Genomic DNA, 17,298 nt, shown 5'->3' with positions numbered 1-17,298 from the left:
CACACTTTATTCTTAGAACAGTGAGGGCCCCTTACTAGGAAAATAGCCCATAGAGAAATTACAAAAAATTTACAGCAAAATAGAACCTAGCAAAATTGCTCTTAAAAACCTGATCTGCACTTTGCTGGATTTTTCCTTTGTACATATGGCCTCTACAAATATTGAAACCTTACCACTTGCAGCTTGCAAACCCTCCTGGTCACTTGCATATGCAGCCTGATCTAAAGCTGGCCGTCACACGTGCGGTCTCCTACGCAATCCTCATTGCACTCAAATCACTCTTACATGTGCAGTGCTTGCAAAAACTGGTGCTTAGAAATTGGCACGGCTTGGCCTCCACTCAATCTCTTTCTCTGGATTTGTTTCACTGCTGCAACACTTCTTTTCTCTTTAGCCTTGTGTTCACTAAAAAAATCTCTTTCGCATATCTGTCTTTCTCCTCTCCTTAGGGTGTCTTTTATAATTCTTTATTGAGTTAAATCCCTAACCTAAATCTCCAAAGTGATGGATGGCGAAGATTAAATTCTAACTCACTCACTTGAAATCAAAGGTTGAGATGTAATGTACCCTATGGATTAATTGCCTACTAGAGGACGGAATAGCCTATCCAACCCCGTAGGCTATAGTCTTGAATCTTGATAAAGGGGGAGAATCCAATTATCCAATGTTTGGGCAACATTTGGTAAATTTTGAGTAGGCTGGGGCAAAAAGCCCAAATTGGGAGTTGCACTTGAAACCCCTCACATGAGAGTGAACCATATGAGAAAATCTATGAATAAAGGGGAGTTGGGATCATTTTGGATTAGAATATCTCTAATTTTCTTGAGCCCGAGGCTCTGAGGGTTTTAAGAACCTTTCTCCTTGTCTAGTTTTGGTGGAGGTGATCCCACCCTTGCTAGTCTCCTTTACTAATTTTGGTGGTGAAAGATTCCACCCTAGTTGGTAATTATCTTCATTCATTTCTACTATCATTTGTCTTGGCAAAGTCGTGGACGTTGGCATTGAACAAATCTATCTGGCCCATCTCCAATCAAGTTATTCTGCTTGTTGCTGGATGAATAAATGGTGTTTTGAGGCAGCCGCAGACATCTGCTGGTCACAGACTGGCCACAGCTGTAGGGCTGCAAGCCAAAATAAAATTTCGAAGTGGCAACAGACACATTAAAGGGCCTATTTGTGGACTAGTGAATGCAGCAAGGAACTTGGACTTTCTGTGGAGTGTTTTATCAGTTGCTCAGCCAGCCCTAATTCTGGTTAATGTGATAGTAAGTCAAACAATAAAGATATGTTGTGAGTCATTGGAGGAAAGAACAAGGGGTCAGATCTCTGTGGCAGTTATTCTGTTCCCACTGGAACAGCACATACCATCACAGTTGGCCAAGGGGCATCAAACAGTGAATTGTAATAAGTGTGCTATTTGCTATTTTCCATTAGGCAGAGCTGTTATTGGGATAGTCACAGTAGGATCGATAAGTAGTTGCATTGCCGAGTACTGCTCTCGAAAATCAGAATTATATTGTGAACATTGGTTGGAAGATGAATCTACCGTTTGGTTGGGCAGCCAACCCTAACTTAGTTGGGAATCATATCGCTGTTAGAGATCTTTATTTCTGTCGAAATCCTGTGCTATTTCAATGCTGTATATTGTTGAAATAACTAATGTCTGCTGTTGAATAATCTTGTCAGAGATATTTATTGCTGTAGGAAATTTTCATTGTTGTTTATTGCTGTTGACAGTCTTCATGTTATTTACGCACACTAACTGTTATAAGAACAATGGAATATCTATTGCTGTGACATAATTTAAATTGCTGAAAAAACTTAGCCTAATTAAATCCCAAGGGTAAACTACCCTAGGACATTACAGTGGTATCAGAGCTGGCTCTCTGGCCAGCTTGGAGGGTTATGAGAAAATGTAGCAGCAAGCTTTAATTTCTCCCTTGGGGAAGGAGAACGCCAATTTTTTGCAAAAATTTGAAGATAGTGTCAAAGAGAATATTGAAAGGGGAAAACAGATTGAAGCATGGACAAAGGCACACCAAATGGTTGGTCATGTCTATACAAGAAGCAGACAAGTGCCTGCGAAAATGTAGTAGGAGAGGAGAAGAAGCATGATGATGATATTCAAACATCTGCTTCAGATCAGATAGCAGTTACAAATGCTGAATATGTAGAAGATACAGGAGAGCAAGTGTGGACTTGTCAATCTCACCACATAAGCTGTGACTCAGTGGAGGAGAAGCATGATGATAATATTGAAAAGTCTGCTCCAGATTAATTAACAGGTATAAACCTTGAATATGCAGAAGATACAGGGCAGCAAGAGCAGAATAGTCAGGGTGAGAGTGAAGGTGTGAATCAATCTCACTGCATAAGCTGTGATTCAGTGGAAAAGAAGCATGATTGTGAATATACCAGGACCGAACTCTGAGCAAGATAGTTACAGGATAAGGCAGTTGGCAAACTAGGGGAGGGATGTATTAATTGAATGGCCAAAGGGCCACATTGATGTAAAGAATACTGTGAGATGCAGAAGAGGGAGTGCAGTGTGCGAAATCAAAGGAAAATATTCGGATGAGGAAGAAGAGAAGACTGACACTATTAAGCAAGAAGAAGATACTAAACACAACAACCAGCGAGAAGCTGAGTGTGAAAGGGTTCAACAGGGCGAGAGCACTGTGATTCTTAAGACCAGTCACAGCCCTAGTGTGAAAGTTTCAAGCCCTAGGAATCTTCCACATATGGAAAATCCCGCCTTGACAAATTTATGATTTTCTTTAAAATTTCTGAGTTTCAGTGTGGTATTTTTTCAAACAGTTAGTCTACACTCTGTTGTAAATGTTCTCTAGGGATTCCACTTCAGAAGATATACACAGTGAACAGTATGTAACCAAAACAAAACCTCCCAAAGCATCCAACTGATATATTTAATGTCCCAGGAATTTTTAGAGAGCTGATATATGTTCTTTCATGATAATAAACATCAACTAGAATAGATCCATTCAAATCACTGTACAAACATATTGGAAGTTAAATGGTTTAGAGGAACCTGGGTACAATAGGAGATTGAAAGGAGTTCATCAGCCCCTCAGCGACTTGTAGACATATATCATAGTTTATTTCTCTTGTGAACAGCTGTCAGAACATCCCATGGACCTGGGATTTGACCCTTCTTGTAAGACTGGAATGTCACCACTCAACGCTGCCTTTAATCCTGTAACCAAACTGCTTGTGCGTGTACCTTAATGGCTCAGTTTATGAGTGAAGAACACGTCAACCTCCAACATAAGTGCTCAGCAAATGGCATGACAGGGATTTCGTTCACATAACCCACCACAACAGCAAAATGTACAGTGCTGGTCTTTTGGCATCTATCAGTTAACCAACTATCTTCTCTGGGTTCCATAGGTTCAATACATCCTCCACGCAATAGTGTGAACCAGTCACATCCAACAGAAGTAATTTGACTTACTCAGGTCCCACAATAATATCCACAAACCACCCAAAATCAGATTATAGATACCCACGCACAGAAAATAGAGCTATGCAGTCTTACGTCCAGAAAATTAAATGTACAGCCAAGGTCTGACTGGAAACAGGCCCCACAGATAATACTCTCAGCTCAACCACTTATACACAGTCAATGAAATAAGGAAATTCCGTCCGGCATTTAAAAGAACTTGGGACTTTGACTAGATGCTTGAGCTGCCTCTCCAAGGAAGAAAATCGAGCCACCTATTCTTACAGCCTGTGACCACAATGAGAGTGATAACTCCCAGATTCAAACTCAGCCCCTGTTTGGTCATGAAGCTTGATTCCCAAGGCTCTGATTTTCAGATAGCTCCTCAATCTGCAAAAATGATATAGAAAATACCCAATAAGCTTTTAAAATCAATTGATAAAACTTGGGTACCTCAACATTTCTTGTGAATCTTGTTCTCCATTGAAGCTTAGTGGTGAAATCTGTGTGATTTCACTCTCAAATCCCACTAAGGTGTCTGGTTTCAACACTGAAGTCTGCTATCGTGGCTAGGGTTCCAAAACGCTATGCTCCTTCTCAAGAAAACTCTCCAAGAGCTCCTCTCCAAAACTCAAAATGCACGAATGAGGAGAGTTTCTTCATTTTCCTTCTTTTATAAACTTAGGGTCACTTTTTCGTCTTCCTTTTATCAAATTAGCTTTATAAAGTCAATTTATGATATTTCTCTTTATAAAGTAAAGTGACTTTTCACTTGCCTAGGGAATATCACCCTTTCTCCTTTTTAGACTTGTTTTCCTTAGGCAATTTAAGTCCCTTCTATTAAATATTTCCTTGCTTTAGCCCACGAGAACCACATTATGCTGGCAGACTCCGTCATAAGTCTCCTAAGTGGTCGGGGACATGATAGTCTTCCTCGCCCAAGATTGTTTGCCCTTGAGCAATTTCAACTCAGGATGCTTGAGCAACTATTCACCCTTTCAGGTGGCATCTTCCATAGGTAGATCTTTCCACTTTACTAGGTACTCCTTTATCATTCTATTCTGTAACTTCCTCTTCCTTGTTTCTAGCATCTTTTTTGGAACCAGGATTAGTTCCCCTTCTTCGTTCAATGGTGGAAGTTTTGCGGAAGTAACATGTTGACCTAGGGCCTTTTTAAGGCATGAAACATGAAAGACATTATGAATTTTACATCCTTCAGGAAGCTCGAGTTCATAGGCCACTTCCCCTACTCGTCTCAAGATCCTGAATGGCTCGTAGAACCGGGTTCCAGCGTTTTTACCCCTTTTGTTTTCAATGATGACTGTCTATGGGGCTAATGACAAAGGTACACCATATCTCCCACTTAAAAGTTGCGCTCCACCTTGTGCCTATCTGCATACAATTTCTGTTGATTCTGAGCCTACTGTAAGTTGTCCTTGAGGACTTTTAGAATATCCTATCTCTCTTGAATCCAGTCTCTGGCAGAGGTGACGCACTGTCCCCGAATACCCTATCTATGATTGTCGAGGCGTCATGCCCATACAATGCTTTGAAGGAAGTCATGCCAATGGACATGTGAAAAGTGGTATCGTACCAATGCTCTCCCAAATGTAGCCACGTTTTCCATACCTTTTGTTGGTTGGTTACATAATACTTGAGATAGCTTTCCAGCCACTTATTGACTATCTTGTTTTGCCCATTAGTTTGTGGTTGGTATCTGGGGCTCAGAGTTAGCTTCATTCCCACAAGTCTAAAAAGCAGCTACCTATGAACATGCTATCTCAATCACTGACAATGGTCTTTGGCAACCCATGTAATCTGGAAACCTCTTTGAAAAATAGCTCAACCACCTGCGATGCTGAACACTTTGATGATATGGCAAAGAAATGAGGAAACTTTGTGAGTCGCTCTACCACCACATATATGCAATCTTTTCCTTGGGCTGGAGGTAAGCCAATGATAAAGTCCATGGAAATGCTCTCCCACTTCTACACTGGGATGGGGAGCAACTATAGTAAACCTATTGGATGGGTGTGCTCTGCCTTATTCTGTTGGCACAAAAAATAGAGGTACGTAGTATTAAATGTACAACCAAGGTTTGATTGGGAGTGATATTCTCTCTAAAACTCAAAATGCACAAATGATGAGAGTTTCCTCATTTTCCCTCTTTAATAAACTTAGGGTCACCTTTTCGCCTTCCTTTTATTAAATTAGCTTTTATAAAGTCACTTTATGGTATTTCTCTTTCTAAAGTTAAAGTGACTTTTCACTTGCCTAGAGAATATCACCCTTTCTCCTTTTTAGACCTTATAATGTTTTCCTTAGGCAATTTAAGTACCCTATATTAAATATTTCCCCGCTTTAGCCTACGGGAACCACATTAGGCTAGTGGACTCTATCACAAGTCTCCTAAGTGATCGGGGACATTACAACATACTCCTAACCTTTCTAGGAGTTGTAATTCAATGTGCTACCAAGTGTCCTGGAGGTATTTGTCACCTCAAAAGGCCACTCTTGAAGAAATAAGTTTCTCAATGTATTGTAAGCCTTTTGAGTTGTACAACATCCTTCAACACCAAGCTTCAAAACATCCTTTATTTCTTCAAAGAAGTTAAGTTACAAAATACAGGAAAAGCGACAAAGGTGAATCAAAATGACTGTTACATTTTCTAGACATGAGCGATGAAGTATCGGGAAAAATATTTTGGCCTCTATATGTTTTGTTGTCAAGTTCCATTCATAACTTGTTAGAGGATTCCTTAGGTTATCGGTTGACTTGTGCATGCTTACTAAGAACATCAACTCAACGAGGATGCAATGAACAATCTGCAGTTACTTTTATATTCCCTGAGATCATGGTTGTGGGGGAGCGCCACCCCCCTGTTGAATCTAGCAGCGACCCCGGGAGCACGCTCTTGAATTTGCTCTCTGTGGGAGCGAATTTCGGGAGTGCGCTCCCTAAAAAAGATTTCACTTGCCTTTTAAGGAGTGATAGAGAGAGCTGTTACAAATTTTTTGAGTGTGGCAGCCTAATGTTCAATCCTATGGTCCTAGTGTTCTCCTTTACCTTTCATTTTCATCCTTTTACTTAAATTTTTAACATTGCCATAAAATGACTCGGGATATTTGAGAGTGGTTTCAACCTCATTGGATTTCATATGGAGAAAGTAGAATTATAGATCTCACTCAAAATCCAGCAGACTTGTCATTTTTTCAGGATTTCAGGATTGTGGGGGATTGTAATGTTTCCATTGGATTTTTTCATGCTGGCTGATCTCGATCCTTCTCCCTTGCCGCCCCTTGCAGTTTTCCTCGAACCTTGCACACTTGGATGAATGTCCTTCACCACCCAGTCACCGGCATCTCACTATCTCACTTTTTTGTACTCACTTGATGTGTCTTCTCACTTAGCCTAGCCTTCCTTTTATAAGTTTGAGTTATTGATCGAATTAGATCTCAACATCGCTTGAGATCAATGGTTGAGATTAGATTTCAACATCACTTGAGATCAATGGTTGAGATTCATCTAATTCACTAATGCAAATAATGTTAGCATTTTATCGGATAACTCACTTTATGTCATAAAAGTCAATTACCTTAATAATTAATGTAAAGGGTCAACTAAGTGACTCGCACATTTAGACACTTAGACCTGTGTATACCTGCCTGAGTTACCCTCATCAACGATTTTGCAGTAGCAATATAAGTGGCATTCAAGACTTTTATACATGCCAAATATTTGTTAACAGGGCATGGGTTTGATGGCACTATAGTTAATTTTATTCTCCACTAGGTTGTCACCTATGGTCCAAACCGAAAAACACGGCTGGGGTTAATTCATAACCAACCTTATTCAATTAGTAAAAGGGATCGTACGAGCCTCCATGGCTATTTTTTTACTAACAGATAGTATTTTGCTGCTATTTTCTGAATGTAACACTGCAATGAGAGTATTGACAAATCCAAGGTGTGCTTTTCTCCACTGCCACCTCTTTAATATCTAGAATCTAATCATGCAAAGTGACAATTAACTAGTTAAATTACCACCTTCATTTGTGAGGAAAATGCATCAAATGTTTCTTGCCACATTTTCAATGGATTTGTGTGCTTTGGAACATATATGAGGAAACCTTGAGTCTGAGCTTCTTGACAAGGAAGCCGACTTCACTTGCTCTGTAATTTGAGGTAGTAGATATATTCTCTGTTTGATGCATCTTGATGTTGAATTTGGCAATTCACCGCATCTTCCAATTTAAGATGCCAATAGAGATTGATGCTACCTGTATTGAACAGTTCTAAATGTGCAGCTAAGATAGAGTCAAGCTGAAATCAGTGTTTCCCGTTGGCTTGATAATTGTTCACTTTGAATTTCCTCACGAACTTGATCAGAATCTCAGTATCTTTTTTTTTCATAAGCTTTCGTTTTGTTTTGTACAAGTTTAGTGAGATTGCCTTTCTCTTGTGAAGTTAGATATTGATGCTTCAAATATTGTGAAATAAGGTTTTGTTGCTTTTCACAGATCACTTTTCACTGTAAAAACCTTGAAAATTGCAAAAAATATGTTTATGCAACCTTTTTTTGTTTGAATGGAAATGTATGTTTTTTTTCAAATTCAAATCCAAAACGTTTTTCTATAGTTTATTTTCCAGTGTACATGGTCAGCTGTAATTTGAAGTATGAGCTTATATTTGTTTCTTATATATTACCGTCTGAGTTGTGTTCTGTACCTACTATAGATTGGCTGAAGCATAAAGGTTTTCAGGTCTTGATGAATTAAGGTGGAATTATTAAATCTAACTAAAGATGATCTTTATAACATGTTCTCATTTTCAGGTTCGAACTATAAGAGTAGAGAAGCGAATCAATGAAATTGTGAATCGCTTGAACAAAACAAAAGTTGAGCGGAAACCTGATTTGAAAGGTTTGTTCTTTCGCTGAAGCTATCTTTACAACCAGTTAAATGATTGCATTTTTGCAAACATCCTGAGGATCTTTATGTAAATTTTAAAACAATGCCTTCATTCTCAAAATGGACATGTTTAATTTCTCCATGCATCTCAATTGATTTGTGTCACCAATCGAGTTTGTATGACTTGATTCTCTCCTGAATTTAGATTGCATGCATTTTAACATGTTTCACTTTGTTGTGACTTAACAGCTGAGCGAGAAGCTATAAATGCTGCAGAGAGAGCACAAATAAAAGCTCAAGGGAGGGAAAAGGTGGAATTTTATTTTGATTAATAAATTCATCGTTTACATTCTCAAGAAGAATTGAGCATAGGTGGCTCAACTTTGCAGCTTGTTACTATACTTCAAACAATCTTGTGAGCATTTTGCATTGTGAAGATGGTATCTAAATTCAAATAGCAGTAAACATGCCATTCCATGTGATGGTTGTCATCTTCAGTCAACTATTAACTATATATCAACTACTAGCAGATCACCGTTGTTTGAATATTTTTAAGTACATAATTCTTGTGTGGCCTAGTTTGTAATGTAAATTTAGGCAGGTTTTTCCATTCCCTTATTTAGTCTTAGTGGATTGTCTTGCAGAAACGGCGCGAGGAACTTGAGCGCCTTGAGAAAGAGAGGCAAGCAGAAATTAGAAGCTATAAAGGCTTTATGGTTGCAGAAAAAATGACTTCTAACAAGGATATTGCATCTGGTAGCAAGTCCGCTCAAGAAGTCGAGGATGATTTCATGTGATGATGCAAGAAGGAAGACACATAAACAGTTTACATGTAGCTTTTTATTATGGTCGTCTGCAATGGTATTCTAGATATGTGTCTCCAAGTAATTAGAGATCTGATATAGTTCATATCCATTTTTGAGTGCCATCGACAGGGCATCTATAGTCATTTCTGCTGGTTGCAATTCTTGACTGCAGTGATGCATGGTTGCAGTTTATGAATGTTCAAGAGAAACTGTTAAGGAGATCGTTAAATGTTTTCTCTTGGCAGGTTGATGAACTACAAAAATTTGCCTGGGACAATCTCCAGAGGAATATGTTCCAGAGACTTGTTTCTTTGATTCAGTGGCATTCTTTTTTCTTTGAAAGTGATTCATTAGTATGCACAAAGGTAATAGTAACTGAATGGGTAGATAAACTGTGTTTCTTGTGATATTGTCTGTGTTATAAGATCCCTTCTCAAGTTAAAGACAGGATCTTGTTTTGGTTGTTTCCTTTGCTCCCTAGGTACAAGTGCTCAACTTATTTATTTGTTATTTGTGAATGACAAATAATTGATGTGTTTAAGATAACTGGCTCCAAAGATAATAATGTGCAGGCTAAAGTGTCCTAATTTACGATCTTAAACACTTTTTTACTTTTGGGCTGCTTTAATTTTATTGTTGTATTCTCTATCTGATGTCCCTAACTGCGATCTATTTTACTATAGTGGCATATCTGCATGGTTGGATTTTATTCCACGTTAGTACTCATTCTAAATCTTAGTACACTGAATTATTTACTATAACACAAACATTTCAAGGTGAAGCTTATTTCACAAAATTAGTCTATTATATTGTTTTTCATTAAGCTATTAGTAGAGACCAATTATTTTCTCCCTTTTGCATGCAGTAATTACACATTCAGTTATTTGATCAACAGGAATAATTACCAATACAGGAGGGTTTTCATTATGTTGACCTGACAATAAATAAATACGAGTTTTTCCTTCAGTGTTTTCTTAGTTCCCCATTCAATCACCACCCTTCCTATGCCTTCTATTCCGGTTCAAGTCCTCTCTTCCCCTTTTTGTTGCCCCAGTGTCATTATCACCTTTATGTCATATCTTTTACATGTTTAACAGCATTTTCATTTCGTTGATTGGATGATATTGCTAGTGATGTCTTAACCATGAATCATAAGTTCCATAACCTGCATACCGTCCTTCATGGTTGTTCTGCAAGACCATAATTCTCGAGTCTATCCTCTTTCCATTTTCAGGTTTTTTGTTGTTGTTGTTTTCTTTGTTACCTTACCTTCCTACCTTTTTTATACTCAACCTTCGATCATAAAATGCTGCTGTTTTTTCAAAATGTTGTTGTTAAGAAGTAGAACACAATATATCAATATCAATATGATGGAAAAGACCTCAAGCTATCTCCATATTGTATTCACACCAAAGTATGAATATATAGTACATTGGCTGATGTAATCTCATAGAGATATTTGCTTTAGATCATAACACCTTGAATGGTGACTAGGCTAGGAAATATGAACTAAATCATTTAGTCATCACTTGAAGATAAATTACTGTTATCCTAAATGAATAATGCAATTTAAGGGTGACAAGAAGACTTAGTGATGATTAAGGTAAGCCATAGGCTAGCATTTGTCTTCTCAATCGCAAGTCTCTATCTCTCTATCAACTAAATAGAGAATATTAATGCAAACATTGATACATTGGATCTCTCAGAAGTCTTTGATCTGAGCTTAAATAAAATTCTACCTGGAAAATTGTCCAAACTAGATGTTGGATGGTTCATTTGGAATGCACTAGAAAAATGTTAAATCTAGAAATGGACAAATAATTTAGCTAGAAGTTGGTATCTCCTATTAATTGATAAACATTTAGTATCACCACTTTATAATTAATGAATCACTTAGGTGTTCTTTGAATCTGGTTGTTTGGGATTACCACTAAGTATCAACAATTGTCCCAATGTATCCCATTTTGATGATAAAGGGCTAAATGAGAGGAGCCCAAATTCCATACTAGAAGTATCAACAATTGTCCCAGTGTATCCCATTTTGATGATAAAGGGCTAAATGAGAGGAGCCCAAATTCCATACTAGAAGTATCAACAATTGTCCCAGTGTATCCCATTTTGATGATAAAGGGCTAAATGAGAGGAGCCCAAATTCCATACTAGATCTCTCCAAAAGCCAATTTGATGATGATATGTATTGAAGAATATCGCAATGTATCCCATTTAGATGATAAAGAGCTAAATGAGAGGAATTGGATTCAATGCTAAATTTTTTAAAATGTTAATCTTATGATAATTTGAAGTCTGAGATTCCATGTTGAAACTTCTTTGGTTTGATTGCATTGAGAGGTACTTTACAATCCAATATGGGGGAGATGTGTAGGTGTTATGCATATTGTAAGGAAGATTGTTTGTCAACATTTTTAAATGTCGGTTAAGTATGTTGTATTTATAAGATATAAAGTATATTAATATTAATAAAATAGGGCCATTATGATTAACAAGGACCAAAATGGATAACATGTGACTCCTATTGGGGGACGGGACTTGCGATCATGGACGACTAGGGTTTGAGTCAAACCTGCGAACGACAGACCTGCACAGACCATGGCTTTCTATCTTCGCTCAGCAGTAAAGATACAAACGCTACACGACAAAGGATCAGCTCACAAGCAATGGAAACCCCTCAGGGGGAGGATAGGGCGCCTCCCCCCAATGTCGTTGAAGATGTCAGGACAGAACACCAGGACGATGCTGGACCAGATCCAAAATCTTTGCCAGACAATACGAACAAGAATGAAGCTCCCAAGGCAACGTCAGCCACATGTAACTCGTAGCGGCTGAAAGACCTAAGATTGAGCTCCCAAGCCACCGGATCAACACTCAAATCCAGTACATGAAGGATCATGCGCTGATTGGAAAGTTTATAGGTTTTTGGCCTACAGAGAAAGCTTTGCATGGCTGGATAGCAGCCAAATGGAAACCAAAAGGGCACATTACCTTGCAGTTGGGGCCTAAAGGCTTCTTTACAGTGATTTTCAACTGTATAGAAGATCGAAACAGAGTCCTTGATGGAGGACCATACTTTTTCAATGCAGCAGGTTTATATCTGAGAGATTGGATTGAAAGATTCAATCCGGACAAAGAGGATTTAAGCTGGGCACCAGTGTGGATTCACCTTTATTCCCTCCCTTTGGAGTATTGGGATGAAGACTCGCTGCAAGATATTGGGAATGGTTTAGGGGAGTTCATTAAAATCGCAGAGGAGACGAAACTCAAGTGATATACCTCCTATGCCCGAATTTGTGTCTACATGCATCTCAGCAAAGCTCTCCCAGACGCGGTAAGTCTTTACCATGATGATTTTGAATGGATACAATCAATAGATTATGAGCATGTTCCATTCCGTTGCAGGAAATGCCATGCCCTTGGCCATCTCTTTCGAGACTGCCCTTCAAATCTGAAAGCCTCGAATCCCTCCAATGCGGATAAATCTGACTCGGATGGCTTTACCAAGGTCACCAACCGTAAAAAGAATCACAAGAAACCCTCTTCTAGCCTTAAAAAGCCTGTAGCCAATACCTCAATGCCTTCCACAAGCAATAGCTTTGAGACCTTGAATCAGCCGGAACTAAATACCTATGAAATCCCTGACCAATCGAAGGACATCCCCAAGATGACTCCTCATTCCACCCCCTCGAGCTCTAAGATTGCCCAAAAATCTGTACAATCCACAGATCTTAACTCTGCCATCCCCAGTCTCTCCCCGAAATGGAATATTCAGGGCATGGAGGTTGACAATGTGCAACCGGTAACCATGACTGTAGCGGAAACAACACTGGAACGAAGTGAGGCCCAACACATGGAAGACGAGCCAGAGAGCTTTGACATTGGAGATCTGGATATGCTAGGATTAGAGCAAGCTTGCAAGAGAAAAGAATGCAACAAATCCCAGAGAGACAACTGGAAAGCCTAGAAGTCATCCTTTCCAGAGCACAGCAATAAAGATCTTTAGGCATCCAACCTGGGAGTCAATGGGATGGTAAAAATATTACTAAAGACAATAAAAAAAGAGGTAGGAAAACTGATCTTCAGAGAACCATCCGCATTGGGGAAATGCTGGTGGAATCGAGAAGATACTCCAAGCTTACAAAGTATTACAACCCCCTACCTAGTAGTGCACCATGAAGCTCATCTCATGGAATATCAGAGGGCTAAACAGCCCCAGAAAATATACACTAATAAAAAACATGATTCAAATGGAGAAACCCCAAATCTTTTTCATACAAGAAACCAAATGTAACTCTACAACACTGGACTAGACACTTGCAAAAGTGTGGCCAGGCAGTAAAGCGGCAGCAGTGGATGCTTTCGGTGCATCAGGAGGACTAGCAATAATCTGGGATGAACGAGCTATCACACTTGATAATATTCATGCGAGTAAGCATTTTATACAAGCAACCTTCCATATTACAGGGACAAATGTACATGGTCATCTAACCAATGTCTACTTCCCCCAGGAAGCAATGAATAAGATAGACATATTGAATACCTTAGCTTTGATCAACTCTGAAAGAACACATCCAATCTGGATCACAGGAGGAGACTTTAATATGATAACAAGGCTAGAAGAAAAAAGAGGGGGCAAGGCCAAATTGGACAATGAAAGCATTCAATTCAAAAATTTCATCCAAGATAACTATCTCATAGATATGTCATCCAACAATGGTATATACACATGGAATAATAAACGAGCAGGTGCACATCAAATCGCCTCACGATTGGATCGATTCCTGCTATTAGACAATGCAATCCATCTAGGTGGGGATTTCACGACGTCGATCTTACCATTCTCAGGTTCAGATCATTGGCCTATCGCACTTCAATGGCAAAGGCTGGGCAACACCACACGAAGGCCTTTCCGCTTCGAGGCTTTCTGGTTGATGCACCCATATTTTAATAATATGATTCATGCGGTTTGAATAAATTTCAAACCCGTGGATGGTACAAAAATGTATCAATTCTAGCAACCATGCATTCACCAACATGGGTCGACCAATGCACTAGTGGCTGCATTGGAAGTATCACTTCATGTGAGCAGACCCATGCACCATTAGCTTAGGAGTAGGAGTAGTGTTTTCTTTTGGTTTGTTTGCTTGCATGTATGTTGGCTTCTTACCTTGCATGTTTTTTTGTTTGCATGCTTGTATGCTTACTTGATTTGCTTATGCATTTACTCTTGCTTTTGCTTTGTTTTGTTGTTTGTTTGCATGTTTACATTCGTAGGATAGTTTCGCATGAAACTGTGTGCGACTCTTGAAATAGGCTGGGTAAAGTACAAGAGGACTTGTGTAGCTATCAATACTTGGTTATCTGTCGTCCTGCCTCTGTATGAAGAACTTGTTGTCTTAATTCCATGATACATCAAGAAAAACATTAAACAATGGAATCAAAATACCTTTGGCAATATCTTCCAAGCACAACGTGGTCTAGCTCAAGAAATGAAACGACTATAGTAGAGAATCATCACGGAAGGACGGTCTGAAGAAAACTCAGTGCTGGAAAAACACCTGCAAACACAATTATCCAAAAGAGCAAAGCAAGAATAAATACTTTGGAAGCGGAAGTCAAGAATCAAATGGCTTAAAGAGGGCGAGAGAAACACACAGTTCTTCCATCGCACTACTATCAAAAGAAGAATGCATAACGACATCACCAATATTCAGAATCTGTAGGGGGATGTTGGAAAAACATGAGGACATTGAACAAGAGTTCCTTTCTCATTTTAAGAAGGTACACCAGGAACCTCAGATAGATAGAATGCAGGCTATTGAGAAAATTACTAAGAATATCCCAAAGATCATAATTGAGGAACACAATCAGCTCCTCTTCAGGCCAATATCTTTTCAAGAAGTGGAGAGTGCCATGCGACATCTCAAAGAAGGAAAAGCGCCTGGCCCCGATGGTTTTACTTCCAATTTCTTCCACAGATTTTGGGATCTTATCAAAGAAGAGGTCTGGCAAGTCGTTGAGGAATCCAGAACTAATAGATGGTTGCTTCCCTCTCTGAATGCAACCTTTATAGCTCTCATCCCCAAGGAAGACCATTCTCAGACTCCGGACAAATTCCGGCCCATTGCTCTATGTAATGTCATATACAAAATCATCTCCAAAGTTATTGCATCCAGACTAAAACCACTGCTTCCTCTACTCATATCACCCGAGCAATCAGGCTATGTGGAAGGAAGGCAAATCACGGATGGAATCATTCTCACTCACGAGATTATACACTCCTTAAAGCAATCCAAAAAAGCAGGTATGCTCCTAAAAATCGATCTCTCCAAAGCTTTTGATAGTTTAAGCTGGAAATATATACAAAAAATGTTGATAGCCTTTGGCTTCCCCCCCCCGGGTCAGATGGGTCACGAGTCTTATATCATCTTCCTTCTTTTCCATTCTGATCAATGGGATCCCTTCCTCCCCCTTTCGCCCCTCCAGAGGCATCCGGCAAGGAGATCCCCTCTCCCCTTTTCTGTTCATCATAATGGCGGAAGGACTGGGAAGATGCATCAAGGAAGCTCTTCAAACCCAGCAACTAAGAGGACTTACTTTTCCCAACACCCTGGCCTTCACCCACCAACAATTTGTGGATGATAATATGTTGTTTGGCCATCCCTCGGTCCAGGAAGCTCTCAAATTAAAAACCATTTTGTCTGAATTTTCGGATGCCTCTGGAGCTTGCATTAACAAGACCAAATCCCAGATCTTTTTCTTTCACACCCCTGCTACAACCAAAGCCTCAATTGCTCGAATCTTGGGTTTTACAATAGCTGCTCTTCCCTCCAAATACCTGGGCGCTCCCATGACGGACTCCGCTTTAAAGCACTCATCCTGGAAATTACTCTTGGAAAAATTGGAAGCCTGTCTCTCTTCCTGGACTTACCGAGCACTAAACATGGCAAGCCGTCTAGTCCTAATCAAAGTCGTGCTGCAATCCATGCCGCTCTACCTTTTTTCAGTTCTGGCAGCACCAAAATGGGTCCTCAAAGAAATTAGAAATCTTCAAAGAACTTTTTTGTGGGGAAACACAGGCCAAAAGAGAAAATGGGCCCTGGTAAAATGGGATACAGTGTGCCGCCCGAAAATATATGGAGGTACTGGGCTTCGTGATCCTCATCATAGTAATGCGGTCATGGGAGCTCGCATCTGGTGGAAATGGATCTCGGAGCCGCATACTCCCTGGGCTATCCTTTGGACAACGAAATACGCCAATAACCGACCAGTTGATGATTTAATCAGACTCACAGAAGTTGGATCAGGTTCTCTCATCTGGAATGCAGCTAAACAACACAAGGATTTAATTCAATAGCACAGCTTCTGGGAAATTAGGAATGGTAATAATGCGCGGTTCTGGGAAGATTCTTGGCAGCAAAGACCCAAGTTGAAGGACCTGGTCGAACCTCAACAAATACAGGACTGGGAAGGGCAACTGATGGCAAAGGTAAATCAATACTGGAAGCCTACCCACGCTCAAGGATATAGGCAATGGATGAACTCGGATCACATCATCAGGCAAGGCACTCAGCTCATCAAGGACAATTTGGAAACAAAGCTTTCAAACAGGAAAATACGCTACTCTGATAAGAGGGATAAAATCAGATGGGGTTATGAGGTGAAAGGAACCTTCTCTACACAAGAAGCTTACAATTTAACAATAAGAAATCAAGTAGTCAAAGACCCACTGTGGAACAAAGTATGGGCCACCACCATTTGGCCAAAAGTCTCCACTTTCCTTTGGCTGTTATGCCAAAATAAAATTCTCACTTGGGACAACCTACGGAAAAGAAGCTTTCATGGGCCTTCTTTGTGTCCCAATTGCGAACAGGCAAAAGAAACCACTGAGCACCTAATAAATTCCTGCCCATTGGCGAATGAACTATGGGAAAAAGTCAGATTCAGATGCCAAAAAGATGGACGAGTTAAGGAGGATATCTCTAATACTATACGCACTTGCGAAAACAATCCTTACAAAAGCAAACTGTTAAATGCTTTATGGAAACTTATCCCAGGATTCCTCATGTGTACTGTTTGGAAAGAAAGGAATCGACGCATCTTCAAGGAC

At 39.6% G+C, this 17,298-nt stretch overlaps 1 protein-coding gene across 1 annotated transcript in view; it reads left to right on the top strand.

Moving 5' to 3' along the window:
* Positions 1 to 9,643, top strand: part of LOC149218070 (uncharacterized) — a 90,618-nt gene extending 80,975 nt beyond the window's left edge. Inside the window, exons 4-6 of the mRNA XM_089383795.1 lie at positions 8,295 to 8,382; positions 8,620 to 8,681; positions 9,015 to 9,643. Of these exons, the coding sequence (XP_089239921.1) occupies positions 8,295 to 8,382; positions 8,620 to 8,681; positions 9,015 to 9,167 (303 nt within the window). The 3' untranslated portion in view covers positions 9,168 to 9,643. The remainder of the gene's footprint in view (positions 1 to 8,294; positions 8,383 to 8,619; positions 8,682 to 9,014) is intronic.
* The last annotated feature ends 7,655 nt before the right edge of the window (positions 9,644 to 17,298 follow it).

Source organism: Pinus tabuliformis, chromosome Q (genome assembly GCF_031772625.1).
Source record: "Pinus tabuliformis cultivar Carrire ecotype Pingquan chromosome Q, CPIR1, whole genome shotgun sequence".
Classification (NCBI taxonomy): domain Eukaryota; kingdom Viridiplantae; phylum Streptophyta; class Pinopsida; order Pinales; family Pinaceae; genus Pinus; species Pinus tabuliformis.
The sequence above is the reverse complement of the archived record's forward strand: the minus strand, read 5'-3'. Positions and strand labels throughout refer to the sequence as shown.